Here is a 16,948-nt window from a genome sequence, read left to right on the forward strand (position 1 = left end):
TCCACAGAAAGGGACAGAACGTGGTCAAGCCCCCCAGACACCGCCACGTGGTCCAACAGCAAGAGGTCCTCCTGCTAGGGGGTCTGTAGGGGCCCAATCACTTCAGGATCTGAACGAGTGTCGAATTTGCGGCAGAAATTTTGCATCAGATCGTATCATTAAACACCAAGAAATATGTGCGAAGACAACTCAAAAGAAGCGAAAGGTGTTTGACCCTACGAAGCAACGAGTAAAGGGAACTGACGCAGAGGCCTTCTTGAGAAAGGGTCGGCCACAGGCAGTAAAAGTAAGGCAACACATTAAATGTCACCAAAATTTTAGTAACATTATTCTCCTTTACAGGAGATTGGCGACAGGTCCATATGAACAGGATCCCTCCATCCTTTTCTCGGACTGGGACCTGTTCATATACGTTCTTGGCAGATGATCCAGAAGTGGTTTGCCATTGCCTTCTTCTGTGTGTGAATGGAGTAATTGTTGGGATGCCACGGAGAAACCGGGGAAGAAGCCCCCGGAGGAAAACTCCGTGTTGCCTAGACCACGGCCTTGCCCAACACAAGTTATAAATTCGGGCACCGCCGGGAATCGAACCCGAGACCCCAGGATTACAAGGCCAGCGTTCTAACCGCTAGACCACCGTGGCGGCATTAGTAACATTACACGTGTTTAATCCATCAATTCATATAAAACAGAAATTACTGTAGAAAGAAAGAGCCACCTGTTAATGGAAGGATTAAACATTTTACTGAATATGCCATCTGCCACTTCCGGTAGCACCAATAATTAACACGTGACATAAAACTCAAAGTCCTCCCACACAGGAACACTAATCAGTAACGTCCAATATGAATACGCGCAATAAAAATAAAAATGTCCTGGGTATAGGACTCATTGGGGTCTTTCTTTCTTTCTTTCTTTCTTTCTTTTTTTTTTTTTGGGGGGGGGGTATTATTCCATTCTCTGGTTACAAATGGCATGTGAAATCCAAACAGGGATATCTATAAATAATATTGATGTCCATCTTCTAGGTTGTGATGCCATCTTGGCTTGTGGGCGGATACCTGTGTTTTGGGGGCAAATACTTCTTCCATTATCTTCAGGGAGGCAATTGTATCTACTTGCAAGTCTACAAGGCATTACGATACAAAACAGCATCAACATCTTCACTGCTGTGAGAAACTCAAACCCCATCTACTATAAATATTGTCCTACATAAAATATTCACTGTTCTTATTACAGACTGTAAAGAAATCAAACTGGCGGCAGAAACACGAAGACTTCATCAACAACATCCGAGCGGCAAAAGAGATGAAGGCACACATAGCAAGAGGAGGGAAACTGTCCGATCTTCCTCCGCCTCCACCTTCAGATTATTCCGATTACGTCCAATGTCCTCACTGCTCACGACGCTTCAACCAACAGGCCGCAGAGAGGCACATTCCAAAGTGTGCCAACTTTGAATTCAATAAACCTAAAACACAGCAAGCAGGCAGAGGTACGCCGCATAAAGGCGCGGTACCCCGGAAACGCTGACGACAAAACTGAGTCTTCTTTGATAAATACTTATGATCAGAAATCATTACCCATTTAAATCATCTTAAAAACTTTAAGCTACCATACATTTAACGACAGATATAATTTTAACAGATCAGAATTTAACACCAAGTACTTCAAATTACATTCCACTTCCTTGCAGACTGATGATGGAAATACTTAATGAGTTAACACGATATTCATATTTCATATATAAAAAATGTAATAGTATATGCCTACATTTTATTAATACAGAATATGTAATATTTAATTTATTTGTATCTGCTTAAGAACACTGAGGTCTAGAACCAATGAATGTATAGATAATGGTCATAACTGTAAGGGTTGGTAAAGAAATTGATTTCTTTGGTATAATATTTAAGGAGCCTATTAAAAGTATATTAACATTATGTATATACCATGGGAAAAGTGAAGCTTAAATATTTCTGACAGTAGTGCGACACAATACATATAATTATTGATGAAAGACTCTTGGGCAACGAGCCGCATTAGGTGGCTGAATGGTGAATGAACCATTTCTTCCGCCAACGTTTCGAGGGCCATCTCTGCTCTCATCCTCAGGGCAGCCGCAAAACTAGACTGGTCCTATGTAGAGCACTCGCCGTTGGGAAGAAATGGTTCATTCGCCAATCAGCCACCTGACGTGGCTCGTTACCCGAGAGTCTTACGTCGACTTCAGTCGCTGCATAAGCTTCACTTTATACATATAATTATTGTTGGACTTTATCCATCATCCATGTGTTCCTAATTGAAACCACGCAGAATTAAGAGTAGCTCAAACAAACAAAAACAGAGAAGGGTTTGTTCTCCCGCCATTCATCGGAAGATGGATATAGAAACAATTTCTGATATGTCATGGTATTAATTTAAAAACCATTTAAAAAATGGATAAAGTCCGATAGAATAACTTTGCACGTGTTACCACACAGACATCCATTAGGTAACATTCTCTTTTGTAAAAATCAGATTTCTTTGATGAAAATATATAATTTATACTGAATATTTTATATTATTAAAAAAAAGGACAAAATTAGTAAATTCAAATGTAGAAAATGTAGTTTTATGACAGCTGAGATTACCCCTTCACTCTGAAACCAGATATGCCGCAACAATTTTACGCTGATGTGAACAACAAGAAATGTTCCAGCAGTTATAAACTACTGAAAAAATACATTTCATCTGGCGTTAGAACTTGAATTAAACCAAACTCTTCTTTAGTTTGTTTTCTAATGTATAAATAATTTTTACGTGAGAAATTTTCATTCAAACTGAAAAATAAGCAACTACTTCCAGCTTCCTGTAGGAGGGACTGAATTATACCACTTCCTCCAGGATGGCAAAATATTTCTAGTTCTGTTTCCTCTATTACGATATGGGATAATAAACACACAACTTGTCTGAATAGGAGCGTATCCGAGAATTCAGATTTACTGAGGGAAAGCGAAACAAGGACCTGTCCACCACGCAAACCAAACTGGGCACTGCTTATGAATCAAACACATTACAGCAGAGTAAATCATTTTTGTCTCGTGCTCTCACTAGAGAACACGAGTAAACTTTCAAAATGTAATGTTCAGTAGTTCTGAAGGCCTGGATTTTTAAAACAATTTCCTCAGTTTGGTTTAAAAATAAGTCCATGTACCTCATAATTTTCTACAGAAAAAAAATGTTAAAAGTAAATTAGCTAGGTTATGGCAGAATAACAGACAGATTAATGTTATTAACAGCTGATCTGGAATATGATTATAGTATTAGAAGAACCCAAGCTAAGACAAGAAACTGCTTTACTGCATATAGTTATTTTTGTTTTTCACACAAAACATAACAACGATTCAGTACCTTTCAGTATACTCAGAATTATTGTACAGAACGCGTTATACATTAACAATCAAAGGATTTCATCATCAGCATTGAAAAAAATAGTGTAATTGAAGCAGTTTTCCAAGAAGCAGGTACATCAGTGAAACTTTTACATTCTCTTCACTTTCTCTTTGTAAGAAGCCTGAAAATCTCTTATTGCACATTAACAAAAATTATATATCGAACTGATAAAAATTTCTTGCAGTTATCACGCAACAGATAAAAACAGAAGGCCACAAAAATACTGCCTGCAGTCAAAATTATTTAAACTGCAATGGATTCATGTTATGTCCTAAGCAGACATCAGATATTAGTTACATTACAACGCTGTCAAATTCTAACACAAACAGAATGGAATGGATACAGTGATGTTACTGTCGCACATAAGTTTACAACCACAATACGTAATTCAAATTATTGTTGATACTGATGATCATCTCGAGTGAGACGATAACAGTAAATGTGATTTTTAAAATGGAGTGTATTTTCTTGAACAACTTAAAAATAAAAATATTTTGATGACGATTCTTCGTAAATGACGACAATTTTCCTTTTCAGCCTGGCTCAGCACACGCCTTTAACGTCAAATGTAGTGAAAATCTGACCAAGCGTTCGGTAAGGAATAACGGCAAGGAGCGAGAAACATGACAGATTTGGATAATGATGGGTTAAATGACATACATTATATATAAGAAATATCACCTAAATACGAATGATTACTTCAGCTGGGTTACCAGCGAGAGTTACTTTTGTTCAGTGACCTTTTTGTCACAGATTCCTGTAATTGTACCAGCTACTATTATAGCCCAGTATAATCGAAGGGATTGATGGAAGGACACATACCACACTTCCATCAAAAATTATGTTTTTTGCATAATATGTATGCTTGCACCATCTAGAATCTGAGTTCAGAAGTTCTGCCGTGTGAGATATGCCCAACTTAGTTTCAGGTTTCTTCACTATTTCATTTCTTGGTAGAAGTAGGGTCTATCCCACATCTGCTGCAAGGATGTGATTTTTCTGCAGATCTCCAAACATAATTTCTTTTACTAACAAGTGCAAGTGAATAATCATAGCTAGCACAGAATACAACTTTGCTATTATTACTGAAAATATTTGTGCTATCTGTGATAAAAACAGGTCTGTTTCGGAAAACACGTCAGGGGAAAGAACGATAATTATTGTGGAGTGTAAAGACAATAAAAGAAAGGTTTTAAGGGCCTGAGGCCGTGAGTACATGAATAGAAAACATAAGGTTGTGCAGAAACAGATTTGGAATGAAAATGAAGAGTGAAGCTCATCCGAGTCGTGTGGAAGTAAATCAATAACAGATGAGGAGTCAGAACCATAGCCACTGTAAGCAAAACAGCCAGAGAGCTTAAATATTTTGACTAATAAAGAAATTTCCATGCAAATTTATTGAAAGGAGAGGCTAGATGAAGACACATCTAGTCGTACAATAAGTGTACAGTACTGTGTTAGGCACCCGATTGGTGGATATGAAGTAAGACTGCATTTTGCAAATGTAAATTTTTAGACATTAGGTATTGCTGCTGGTATATTGAAACCCCCTTAAACATAGTTTCATCCTCAATTTCAATACTTTCTCCAGCAGAATGCATATGAATATTTGCACACAAACTTTATTCAATGCTGAGAATGTAACCACAAAATGGGAAGTTTGTACAGAGCTTAGAATGTTTCCATTTCTAAAAAAACTTTGCATTTTTCTCTCCAATGTTTGTAAATGTATGATAGGCCTCTCCACCACTAGTCCCTTCAATTATATTCTACCACAGGGAACTTAAAGATTTGGACTTTGCAATTTCTATAACAGACAACGCACGTGATAGAATATCCTGATGAACTACATCAACATCTTGGTCTGCGCTGATGACCTGGGAATAAACATAAGAGCACAGTGACATTCTCACTCCCCATGACACTGCTGTCCAATAAAGCCACTTAATTAAACTTGTTTATGGTGATGATGTTAATTCATTTGCGAATATAAACATGATATCAACAATTTTAAGTCTTCTTGCAGGTCAGTAATACAACTGCTCTAGATGTAAATATCGGTAAAAACTAAATATATAAGCAGACACAATACCATAATCAATAAACGTCATAATATAACTAAGCACAACGAATTATTTGAAAATGTTGCAAAATAAACATATCCGGGAAGAATAATAACAAAGAGAAAGAAGCTCAGAAAGTGTATTCCGGACCGGAATACACATAATATCCTCACGTGCTCTTTGCAATGTGCATTTACAGGTACTAAAGCCATCTTGTTCAACAGTTCCCCCTTTGGCCACAAGATCACAGCACCTCAATGTCTACTTCACAACTCCGTCAATGTAAGATACTGAAAAGTACAATTTTGAGGTCATGCAGAAGAGCGCAACCTCAAAATCAAATTTCATCCATCCAATAGTTCTTCAGCTGAATCTACTGGACACACAGGCATGACAAGCCCATAACGCGTTCTAACTATGCACTTTGTGATAAGAACACACAATAAGATTCATGATAATAGCAGAATAATCTTGGTAATGCATGTTATGATGGAGTCAAATGCTAGTTCTTCTAATTAAGTGTTTTCTTTGCAAGTTGTCTTCAATAATAATTCTATGATCAATTTTTCATAAAACAGCATAAGAGTCAGTACTCAAGCTTCAAAACTAAAGGCAGGATATGCAGATGATACTGAATGTCTTTCGACAGACACCAATCTTGAATGACGTGAAGGCTTAAAGGAGTTACCAACTTTCAACTGATTTGATCTTTACAGCTGTTGACATTCAATCTCGCAATTGAAGGGGTTGAGTAATCTGAGGTGTCTATGGTCATGAATCCCAAGTTCATGGCTCTAAACCAATCGGAGGGCAGAGATTTTTCTGTGTCGTGTAGTCCTGTGTAAATACAGGGTTTGCAAAGCAGTTCTACCACATATTTAAAGGAAACACTGTTTCAGACAGGTCACAGGACAAATACAGAGCCACAATTACACTTCTACATAAGTCTTAGTCCACTAATCGATAATGTCTTGTGCCTACCTGCCATGAGTCATCTGCCATCTTCAAGTAGTTGTTTCCCACTTTCTTCTGAATTTCAGTCGTTTCATATATTTCATTTCCAAATCCACCTCTCTCTGAAAGAGCTTCGGGACTTACAGTCAAGAAAAATACAGCATCTGGCTTTGGGAGCCCTGTTTCAGCCATCTTACACCATTCCCTATCCATGCCCTATTTACAAAAAGTAAAACTGCACATCAGAAGTGTCAGTCATCACGCCATTTACTAAGAAGTAAAGAATAAAAAACAAATCAGGTAACAAGTTATTTACTATAAGTCTATGAAAAGAAATACTTTCTACACATGGAATCTTCCAATCAGGTAAATATATGTCCTTCAATTATACACTCCACTCATTTCTAAATCAGCTTTAATCACTGCAAGTGTTAATTTATAATGGATTATATAAATTATAATAACAAATAAAGGAATAAAGATAGAAAAGTGTACCTCCTTAGTTGCCGAAAACGCAACTCCTGAGTACACATATCTGTCCACAATCAATGTAACACCATTATTAACACAGTCCTTTATCTCAGGTCTGGAACAAGAAAAGATTAATTTCATACTGCATAAAAATATTAACATATTTAAATTATTATTCTTCCTAAGATGCTTCCACATTTTGTGGTCATCTGTTAAACATTAGACAATGTAATGTGTACTTCAAACCCTTCCTAAAGTAAATATGAATTGAAGTTATGACAGCAGCAAAAATTTGGTACATGTAATCACCTACAAGACAACAGTGCATCATAACCTACAAAACAACTGATCTATTTGAATGTGTGAAGCAACATTATAAAGACATGGCTTGAATCTCAAAAATATATCATATTTAAAAACAAATTAATCTCTAGCAACAATAACAAAATGGAAAGGTTTAACAATGAAATAAATGGGAAAGCTGCAAAAACTAAGTCACTTATTAGTAGACAGGTCAAGTTCATATATCAAAAACCCTCAATCGTGGTAATTTAAGATGCTGCTTCATACGGGTGAAGAATATAAATACATAGTGTATTCGCCATGATTCACAACAAAACGTGCTGAAATTCAGATCAAAATTTGGAATTCAAAATTATGTGGGTTTAAAAACATTACTATTGATTCTGAACTGAATGTAGTCATGGCTGAAATTAAAACTTTGAAGCTTTTAAATGTAATATAAAATGCTTTATCCAGGATCATGAGGTTCAACCCAACGAAAATGGAATAAAAAATACAAATGCAAATGTTCAACTCACTCTTTTTCCCACCTATTTGCAGAAAAGAGGAGATGAATAGCTTTGTCTGTCAAATCAATATTTTTCTTAAGATAATCATTTATTAAACCTCCAATTGCAGTGTTACGATCTGAAAAAAAATCATACACCACTATAAACATAAATAAATTTCTAAAATAATTAGGAATAACCAAGCTAGATGGCATTCACAACCTTTAAGTAATAATAAACTGTACTCATTGGTTTTAACATGGTTTTGTATATTGTGTGATGGTTTTCAAGCATCTTTGTAGGACTGATGTAGTATTTTTGGAATCTTTTAACCTTCTATCCTCATTAACAAATTCCAGAAAATTTATTTTAATACAAAGAATTCCTACATATTCCTTATGCATGCATATTTCCAGTCATTTTATGATAAAACCCTCAAAATTAAAACATTAATAAGGACACTAAATCTGTGGACCAATTAAAGCTTCCTGTGAAACAATTTTACAATTTCTCTCATGGCAGTAACTCTTACATGATATAGGACAAATCCAGACAAATATCCTGAACTGTATTCATTGATAGATTAATAATATAGTGATGGTACACTATATCACGTGGGAAATCACATGTGCAAACATACTGATCAACTTTGCCTCAGCAGTTCCTACAATACTTGCCTGGAAAGCAAATTAATCTGGTTTCAATATTCCTTTGGTGTAGGGCATCAACAAGTTTCTTGCATTGGGTTGTTTTCCCTACCCTGTCACAACCTTCAAACACTATAAGCGCCCCTCTTCGAGAATGTAACCCCGACATTGCCATTAGTATCAAACTCCCGCGCTTAAACCATTCACCAACCTCCCACGCACCATTTTGTAACCTAGAAACGCCAGATTTTACCACAGATAATTAGCCTATAAGGAACTCTCATATGAGCATATCAATTTCCTCCATGTGTATTCTGTCACTACTTACAGTTTACTAAACATCCTGGATCTATACATTATTAATATAACTACCGAGAGCAATTCTTGTAAGAAAACTGTAATACATATTGTCCCCAACTGAAAAATCTGTGAATTCCCGTCGACTGTACTTCGATCTATTTGTCGAGAAATAGCCTAGCGTCATGATTTTAGTGGTTTTCTTCGCTTTGACCACACAAATGCCAGAGTCGTACCTGAAATTAGCCCATTACCGATTCTTTCCAAACCATTTCCAGTTAATTTTTATACACATCATTCGCGCTATATAGTCTGCAATACTTACAGCATTGTGAACTGAGCTATAAGTAAGCAAATAAGTAATGAACTATAAGATATGAACACAGTTTGTGGAGAAAAAAGTATCAAATGGGATAAACATAAATAAATTAAATCATTGCGAGCATTTATTATATGCAGTGGTCGTTACTTGCTTAAGTAGATGGCCTGAAAAGATATGTTTTATTTGTATGTATGGATTGGACAGTTTAATGTCTGCTTCGGCCTCAAAATTCTCTTGCCAGCTTCTTGTGGCGTCATAACCAAGAAAACTAAGGTCCAAGTCTACTGAATAGCATGCTCTCTAGTGGTGGAAGCTGTTAGTGAGATCAATTCCACGGCAATTGCAAATACGGAACAGTCCACACGTCCACTACCCATTGTTTCCAATAGTCACTGCAAACAATTGCCAACGATATACCTACTGGGATGAATCTTGCAGCCCATCGTCTGCTAGAACGAAAGGTCTACATTAATAGTGTTGTAACATTTAGTTATAGATAGTTTTAGTTGTGTTTCTCATTACAGTGCGTTAAATTATAAAACTGTTACAATATGATACATGGATAGCTTTTGAAAATGGGAGTGAATGATGAATATTTTGATGGTTATAACCTCGCAGAATAAAGCAGATCCCTGAACAGTTTAAATCCTCAAGTAAAAGTTGGTCAGTTGTAATTAATTAAAAACATTTTTGTTAAAGATGGATCAATTGATGCTGGTTGTTGCCGCAATACATCTCCTTTATTGTCCTTTCACCAAAGTTGAAGAAAGTTTCAATTTGCAAGCTACACATGACATTCTGTATCATCGACACAATATTACCAAGGTAAGCATCTTTCTTGTTGATTTTGAACTAAATCATTAGAATAAATTTCCTATATCATGTTCATAGAAAATGCATTGTTGTGGTATTTGTTATTGGCCAATACAGTTTTAGAACTGTGTTGCTAAACATAATTTATGAGAACTCTTCTACTTTTTTCATTTCTCTTTTAGTATGATCATCATGAGTTCCCAGGAGTTGTACCAAGAACGTTTTTGGGACCACTTGTAATTTCTCTTCTTGCATCACCATTTGTAGCAGTTATCAATGTGTTGGGCTTAAGCAAGTTTTATGCCCAGTTTGTAGGTAAGAGTACCATGCCTCAACTTTATTTCTGTTTCTGTTACATGCAACTTAATCATCTGTTTTAATAAATTGGAGTGCTCTGGGTATCTATGGGCACCAACACAAATTTTCTGGCAGAAAAAACTGAAGATTCAGCATGATTAATAACAAAGCCTAAACAAGTTACAGCAATGTCCCATTCTCAACTAAAATCTGTATTAACTTATGCTGGAATTGTTGTTGTTAGAACCGAGTCACCTTTTAAATATTTCAGTACACAAACTGGGACTCCTTGTTTGCATACAGTGATAGCATTCATATATTAACTGTTGAATTCTGTATCTACTTGCAGTCACGAATTGTTTTACCTAATTTTTATTCAATTTCATTGAATTTTGATATCTATACTATTTCAAATTTGTTACAGTACGGGCTGTTCTTGGGTTGTGCGTTATTGGTGCTTTCCGGATGTTCCGTCAGTCTATCCAGTTGGCATTTGGACACCAATTGACAAATTGGTTTATTGCAATAACTGTAACTCAGTATCATTTCATGTACTACCTCAGTCGAACACTGCCAAACATCATGGCACTTCCATTAGGTGAGAAATTCTGGAGCATACTTCTGGATGCACTACACCAAACCATAGCAATGCAACAAGATTTTATTGTAAATAAAGAGATTCCAGATGTATATAACAAAAGAATAGTTATAACACTCTTTGTAGCCATGCACTGGATGCTACAGAATTTAAATATGTTTATCCCAAAACCAAGATTTATAATGTAATAAGCACTGAACATTACATCAAAGTACAATTAACTTATTTTTTATTGTTTGGGTTTATAACGTGCATGTTCTGTTGTACCATTTTCACATTTTACGTTGCTTTTTAAAAAAGCTGTTAGATAATGAAGTCATGCCAAATTATTATATCATTAAAATATGTGCTGTCATAACTTGGTAAAACAATAAGTTTAAACTTTGTGTATATTTATCCCAGACTCTTCTAAAGCTTAACAACCAGCTTGGTAGGTAATTACTGATGTGTCAATGTGAGTGCAGTTTTTAATATAATTTTCTGTAACGAAACATTTTCCGTTTCAGTACTGCTTGCATTACAGAGTTGGATCAAACAGCACCATGCAAAATTCATCAATTTTTCTGCTGCTGCTATTATCATATTTCGAGCAGAGCTTGCAATATTCTTGGGCATTTTATTGCTTATTGATCTAGTCAACCAGCAAATTCATCCGCTGAAGTAGGTAATCAAATTCAGTAGTTACGAATTTGCATTATAATCAAGGTTATCATTACTATGAACTCACAGTGAATGAAGAATATATATTTTGTTTTTGTAATTACCTTCAAAATAGACTCTTAATCGACTGAACAGTTCCGTGTCATATGGTACTTTGAGAAAACAGTACACATAAAAATAATGGAAGGATTACACGGCCTTCCATATATCTTTACTGATTGGTGAGAAGGGCTGAAGTTAAACATAACTTAATGACATAGATCCAAGCACCGTAGATATCCATATCTGTAAGTATGCACATTACATATCACCCATCACTCATTCATGCACACCACACATTGTACAGTGTCTTCAAGAAATTTATAGTCTCGTATTTTTTTCTTTGTGAATTTGTGAGAACATATTCTGTGTGCACTGAAAGCACTTTCTGTGATTCTTGTATACATGTCATGTCTTTCTTTGATTTTATGTTGTCTTATTTAAGGAGGGATCATTATTTATTTTTGTTCATTTTTTGTATACATATGTAGGTTGCTGAAACTTACCATACCTGCAGGCCTAGTGTTCCTAAGTCTTACGATTATTGTGGATTCAATATTCTGGAGGAGATTACTTTGGCCTGAAGGAGAAGTTCTCTTTTTCAACACTGTTTTGAATCGCAGCCATCAGTGGGGTGTATCCTTTTAAATTTACTTTTGGATGAAATAAAATGTTTGTAGCCAGTGCAGATGAACAGTAAATTCCGATTCTAAAATTTTGGGGGAAATACTGGATATTGTCCTTACATAAATTTGTCAATATATTTCCACAAATGCTCTGGCAGCCTATGAAAAATTTATAGTCAGCATATTACCTTCTCTATCAGCTATACATACCACACGGCTGATTAGCCAGACACATGATGGATTGTCTTAATTTGTGAGGTCAAACTTTCCAGTTGCTGATGGGCAGATGATTGCAAATGGAAATAAGGTAACAGGAAATTACTCTTTTAATATCTTGTAGGCATGGAAGTGCTCCTGGTAGCCTAATAGAGCTGCAATCACTGGTATAAAGCTTATGAAGCTATATAATCTGTAGTACCTACAATTTAAAAATGATGCATTGTTTTCAGGAGTTACATGAGACTCGAAATTCATAAATACAGAATGCAGTGTTACCGACTTAAAGCAGATAGCACTTTTAATTACCACTTGGTTTTAAAGTGTTACGTTCAGAATATAGTATACATGATATCAATTATATTTTCAATTTAAAATGTCCCTCTGTCTTACAACTGAATTTATACTGTTAAAGCAATTATTATTTTACATATTGCCATTAACCATATTATCAGACTTCACCATTTCTCTGGTACTTTTACTCTGCCATTCCTAGAGGAATGGGATGCTCCGTTTTTCTCGTGCCATTAGGAATATACTACGAAACTCGTATGAGAAGGATACTACTGCCAGCAATTGTATTTGTCTTCCTCTTCTCATTTCTGCCACACAAAGAACTACGCTTCATCATCTATGTCTTTCCATTATTAAACTTAACAGCAGCTAGTGCTTGTCACAGAATGTAAGTAATTCAATCTAAAGCTGAGATTATTTATGTTCTGTTATTTTCACTGTTAATTCTTTCCATATAACTTATTCTTTTACAGTTTTGAGAATCGTGGCAAGTCATCTTTTCACAGCTTCCTGGCACTTGGTGTGTGCTGCCATCTAGTTCTAAATGCGGTGTTCTCTGTATTCCTACTATGTATCGCAGGAGCAAACTACCCGGGTGGTGTTGCCATATCACGACTTCATCACTTGGCTAAAGATGAACAATTTGTATTTGTACATATTGATGTGTTAACAGCACAGACTGGAGTTTCAAGGTTTACAGAGGACAATCCTAATTGGAGGTAAAAGTAGTTTTGAAATGGGGTTATTTTATGGAACATCATTTTGTCCATACTTGAATATATCTATATTCGGGTTGAGAATACTGATTTGACCGTAGAGACTTTGCCCCTACTTTCTGATATACAGAGTAATGTTAAGTGGGATCCTTATCAGAGATATTCTCTCACCATAAAGGAAGAACATAGATTATGTTTGGGAACAGGATAGTAAGGATAATATTCTGACCTAAGAAAGTGGAAGTAACAAAAGCCTATATAAATTGCATACAAAGAAGCTTCTTAATTTGATTTGGACCAAAGTCAAATTTTGCAGTATACAGAGAAGTATATGACATCTGACTATATATAGTCAAATACTGTAGCATTAGAGTGAGGAAAAGTGCCTCTCTGTGAAGTTAGCTAATTAAAACTGAAATAGAAAATGTGCTTATTATCTTTGCTAGCTGATGATACAGAAGTAATTTAAAATTCATGTCAAGTGTTTAGATATAACTTCATTGTACTAAGCAGATTTTCTATTTAATTTCATCCATTTCTTTTCTCTTTCAGGTACAGTAAAGCAGAAAATTTAACAAGTGGCAGTAAGGAAATGATGACATTCACACATCTGCTTCTGGAAGCAAAGAGCAAATACTCTCAAAATTTAAAACCATATTCAAGGACACATGATATCTTAGATTCCATTGAAGGTTTCTCTCACATAACCTTAAATTATAATACCTTACCACCAATTAGAATTAAAACAAAGCCCATGATATTTATCCTGAAAAGAAAGGAGGCTTATAGTGATGACAAATTCAAATATACAGAAACAGAAGTAGTACCTGGTGGCAAAGAAAAGTTGCCAGTTGAGACCAATGTTTTACAAACTGACGTGGATCAAGAGTTTTTGGGTGAAGCTGAAGATGTTTTAGAACTACAAGAAAGCTTAGAACCAGCAGATGGGCTTCTACAATCAAGTGATATAAATTTTGATGATTATGATGATGTATTTGTTAATCCATTAATAGAAGATAATGAAGATGATGTGCATCAGGAATCTCCACTCATAGACCTGAACATAGAACCTACTGAAGACATAGAAGAGGAAGTGCAGCTGTCAAAGTTGATGCGCATGTCAAAAGAGGATTTGATAAAGGAATTAAAGAGAGCTGAAAACAAAGCAAAAATATATCCAAAGTCAGGAACTGTAAGGAGGAACATCAAAAAAATTATAAAGGAATACAGAGCTCTTAAGGATGGAAAACGTGTTAAAGTAGAAGAAAGTACACATAGAGACTTGTCATCAGGTGAGGATGACAAACATGGTGAATATGTACAACTGCAGGAACCACAGTTTCCTACAGTGCATGAGGAAAATTACAGTAAAATTCATGCTGAAGGTGAACAGGTTACTAGAAAACCAGTACTTGAAAAATACAAGGCAACACACCTTCAGCAAAATACAGATCATGCAGCCCTTCCTGTTGAAACAGAGACAGCAGTTTCATCTCTGCCTTTTGACAGTTTAACTATTCAAGAACAAGACGAGACTAAAGTAGAGAAAGGCAAGAAAGGTATAAAGAAAGTAATTAAAGAGCACAAAATATTAGATCAAAACATGGACGAAGAATCTCTAATGGCTGTTGACAATATGACAGATGATGTAACAGTACAAAGAAAAACATCCACACAGAAAATCAGACCTGCCAAACAAGCACTCAAAACCAAAGTGTCGGAACAGGGAACAGAAAATTCGGAGACAATCACAGAACCACAAGAAAGGCCTGTGACTATTGAAAACCAACCCGTACGAAACAAAAAGATTGAAGTAAAAGATATAAATACAAATGAGAAAGGTACAAATAAAATTATTTCAGAACGGAAAACAGCATCTGTTCTTGATAATGATGCAACGGGCTCAGATAGAAATCTTGATGATTCAGAAAATGGGACCAGCGAGAATGAGCCACCATCACATACTCCAAAACATAAGATAAGAGCAGCTGGTAAGAAAGTTAAAGAAACAAATGAAGGAAGTGATGCTGCAGAAATTAGTACAGAAGAGCTTCAAGGAATGCAGCTACAAAGTGAGCAGACTCCAGAGTCCAAGACTAGAAGGAAAACTGATGAAAGAAAAACTAATAAAGAAATTTTAAAAGTTTCTGATGGCATACAGCACACACGTGTACCACCAGAACATAGAAGTAATTCTGATGATAAAGACAAATTAAATGCTGCAGATGCTTATGAAGAAGAGACTGAAATATCAGTTCTTCACAACATGGATACAATTTCACAATCTATAATTCACGTAACATCTGCAGAAGAAATAATACCTGTGAAAAATGAAATAGAGATGCAGCATGGCGAGAAAGTGTCTGATTTAATAAACCCAGACACACGTGCTCAATATCACGTTCATCATACAAAAAGGTCTGTGGAAGAAATCAAGCCTACAAAGGTAACAGTAATAGATGCAATTCATCCAGAAAAAATGTCTTTTGGAGGTTCAGTAGAATCTAAAGGTTTATCTCAAAGACAAATGTCCACAGAATTGGATGACATAAATATGCAAATTTCAGAACCAAGTGAAGACAAGATATCAAAACAAGACGCTGCATCTCAAAAAACAGAAACCATCCCACCAGTCGTACAAGATGAGCGTGGAATCGAAAGTGACGAAACAGTAGAATATGAACATGCGGCAACAAGAAAATTAGGCGAAGAAGTTATTCAAATATAATGCTAAATTATGCTGTTTTTGGTCTGTGATATTGTGCAACAAGAAAGTGCAGCAGAACCACGAGAAGTGCCTTAAAAATATCATGTAGTTATATTTATATGATACTGTGACCAATAATACCTCAAATTTACCCTTAAAACTGCACAATTTTTTTATCTAATATTAAAAAGGGTATGATGGCACGATTGTACAGAATGCCACATACTTTCTTGGATCTTTTTTGCAGTTCCCTGTATGTTAACACAAATTAATGTAATCTCTTAAGATAAAATTATTCTGCCAAACAAAAGTAGCTTTATCGAAGTGACTAAGAGTGCAGTGACAAATAAATTATATATTACGGAGTTTGGATCTTACTTCAACAGAAATATGGTACATCAATTTCTTTTAAGTGTTTGAAACATCTATTCAAGAAAATGTGAACCCTGTTTACGGATGCATAAATGAAGGGTCTGGATAGTCAGACATGTGCATTACTAGGGGTGAAAATGCTATTTAACTTTATGTTTTTATATATCAACAACTACTGGACAGATTTTCAGCACACCTCAGGCACTTTAAAAAAAATTGGCACACCCTTTATCATAAGAATCATATTGCAAGAGTAAATGACAGATAATTATGTTCTTTCAGATATTAATTAGTGCCAAACACTCATCCTGATAACTATCTTGGTTCTTGTGAGGTGAAAATTGTTTTCATCTGCACTTCTGATGATTAAGAACACCTATTCCTTGAATTTCTTTAGCAAGCATTAGCATTCTTGTTTTAAGTAATCTGTGAGGTCAGAAACACATTATGGAAAGCATCTACATGTATGAACCATATTTAAGAAAAAGAAATCCAATTTTGAGTCAAGTGCAAATATAAACAGCATGTTATTTTGAATGTTTCAATTCTTTGTGGCACCTTGTTCTTTGCAGTAATAAAAATTTCATTCCTCACATTATTTAAAAAGAAAAATGAATTCTCAATACTGTT

At 35.4% G+C, this 16,948-nt stretch overlaps 3 protein-coding genes across 7 annotated transcripts in view; 2 read left to right on the top strand and 1 right to left on the bottom strand.

Moving 5' to 3' along the window:
* LOC110831687 (uncharacterized) overlaps window positions 1-3,939 on the top strand; it is a 31,542-nt gene extending 27,603 nt beyond the window's left edge. Inside the window, exons 5-6 of the mRNA XM_087359652.1 lie at window positions 8-286; window positions 1,240-3,939. Coding sequence (XP_087215778.1) covers window positions 8-286; window positions 1,240-1,533 — 573 coding nt within the window. The 3' untranslated portion in view covers window positions 1,534-3,939. The remainder of the gene's footprint in view (window positions 1-7; window positions 287-1,239) is intronic.
* The window catches only part of LOC110831690 (thymidylate kinase), a 25,773-nt gene extending 16,519 nt beyond the window's left edge, over window positions 1-9,254 (bottom strand). Inside the window, exons 1-6 of one of the 4 annotated variants that reach the window (XM_022067966.2) lie at window positions 9,128-9,254; window positions 8,392-8,594; window positions 7,745-7,853; window positions 6,948-7,038; window positions 6,480-6,668; window positions 4,814-5,312 (exon numbers count right to left, since the gene is read on the bottom strand). In XM_022067966.2, the coding sequence (XP_021923658.2) occupies window positions 5,205-5,312; window positions 6,480-6,668; window positions 6,948-7,038; window positions 7,745-7,853; window positions 8,392-8,536 (642 nt within the window). In that variant the 5' untranslated portion in view covers window positions 8,537-8,594; window positions 9,128-9,254 and the 3' untranslated portion in view covers window positions 4,814-5,204. Of the gene's footprint in view, window positions 1-4,813; window positions 5,313-6,479; window positions 6,669-6,947; window positions 7,039-7,744; window positions 7,854-8,391; window positions 8,595-8,689; window positions 9,006-9,127 lie in introns of those variants that run through there. The other 3 variants (XM_022067967.2, XM_022067965.2, XM_087359660.1) reach the window with 3 other exon arrangements.
* On the top strand, window positions 8,953-16,855 carry Alg12 (Alg12 alpha-1,6-mannosyltransferase). 2 transcript variants are annotated; one of them, XM_022067957.2, is made up of 9 exons: window positions 8,953-9,005; window positions 9,680-9,805; window positions 9,976-10,108; window positions 10,515-10,688; window positions 11,195-11,348; window positions 11,879-12,023; window positions 12,685-12,911; window positions 12,997-13,242; window positions 13,792-16,855. In XM_022067957.2, exons 2-9 carry the CDS (start codon window positions 9,680-9,682, stop codon window positions 15,965-15,967), a joined length of 3,381 nt encoding a protein of 1,126 aa, XP_021923649.2. In that variant the 5' UTR covers window positions 8,953-9,005; the 3' UTR covers window positions 15,968-16,855. The 2 variants fall into 2 exon arrangements, with proteins under 2 accessions (XP_021923649.2, XP_021923648.2); XM_022067956.2 differs by lacking the exon at window positions 8,953-9,005 and adding an exon at window positions 9,282-9,441.
* The last annotated feature ends 93 nt before the right edge of the window (window positions 16,856-16,948 follow it).

This window comes from Zootermopsis nevadensis, unplaced genomic scaffold, assembly GCF_977971745.1.
Source record: "Zootermopsis nevadensis isolate Lab colony 2312 unplaced genomic scaffold, Znev_1.0 Znev_ptg000032l, whole genome shotgun sequence".
In the NCBI taxonomy this organism is placed as follows: Eukaryota; Metazoa; Arthropoda; class Insecta; order Blattodea; family Termopsidae; genus Zootermopsis; species Zootermopsis nevadensis.

Excerpts from the sequence above, each read along its gene's own strand:
- Alg12 (XM_022067956.2), top strand. The coding sequence starts at position 9,406 with ATGAATCTTGCAGCCCATCGTCTGCTAGAACGAAAG. Across the intron at positions 10,109-10,514 it reads GTTTTATGCCCAGTTTGTAG|TACGGGCTGTTCTTGGGTTG; the intron begins GTAAGAGTACCA and ends AATTTGTTACAG. Across the intron at positions 13,243-13,791 it reads GAGGACAATCCTAATTGGAG|GTACAGTAAAGCAGAAAATT; the intron begins GTAAAAGTAGTT and ends TTTCTCTTTCAG.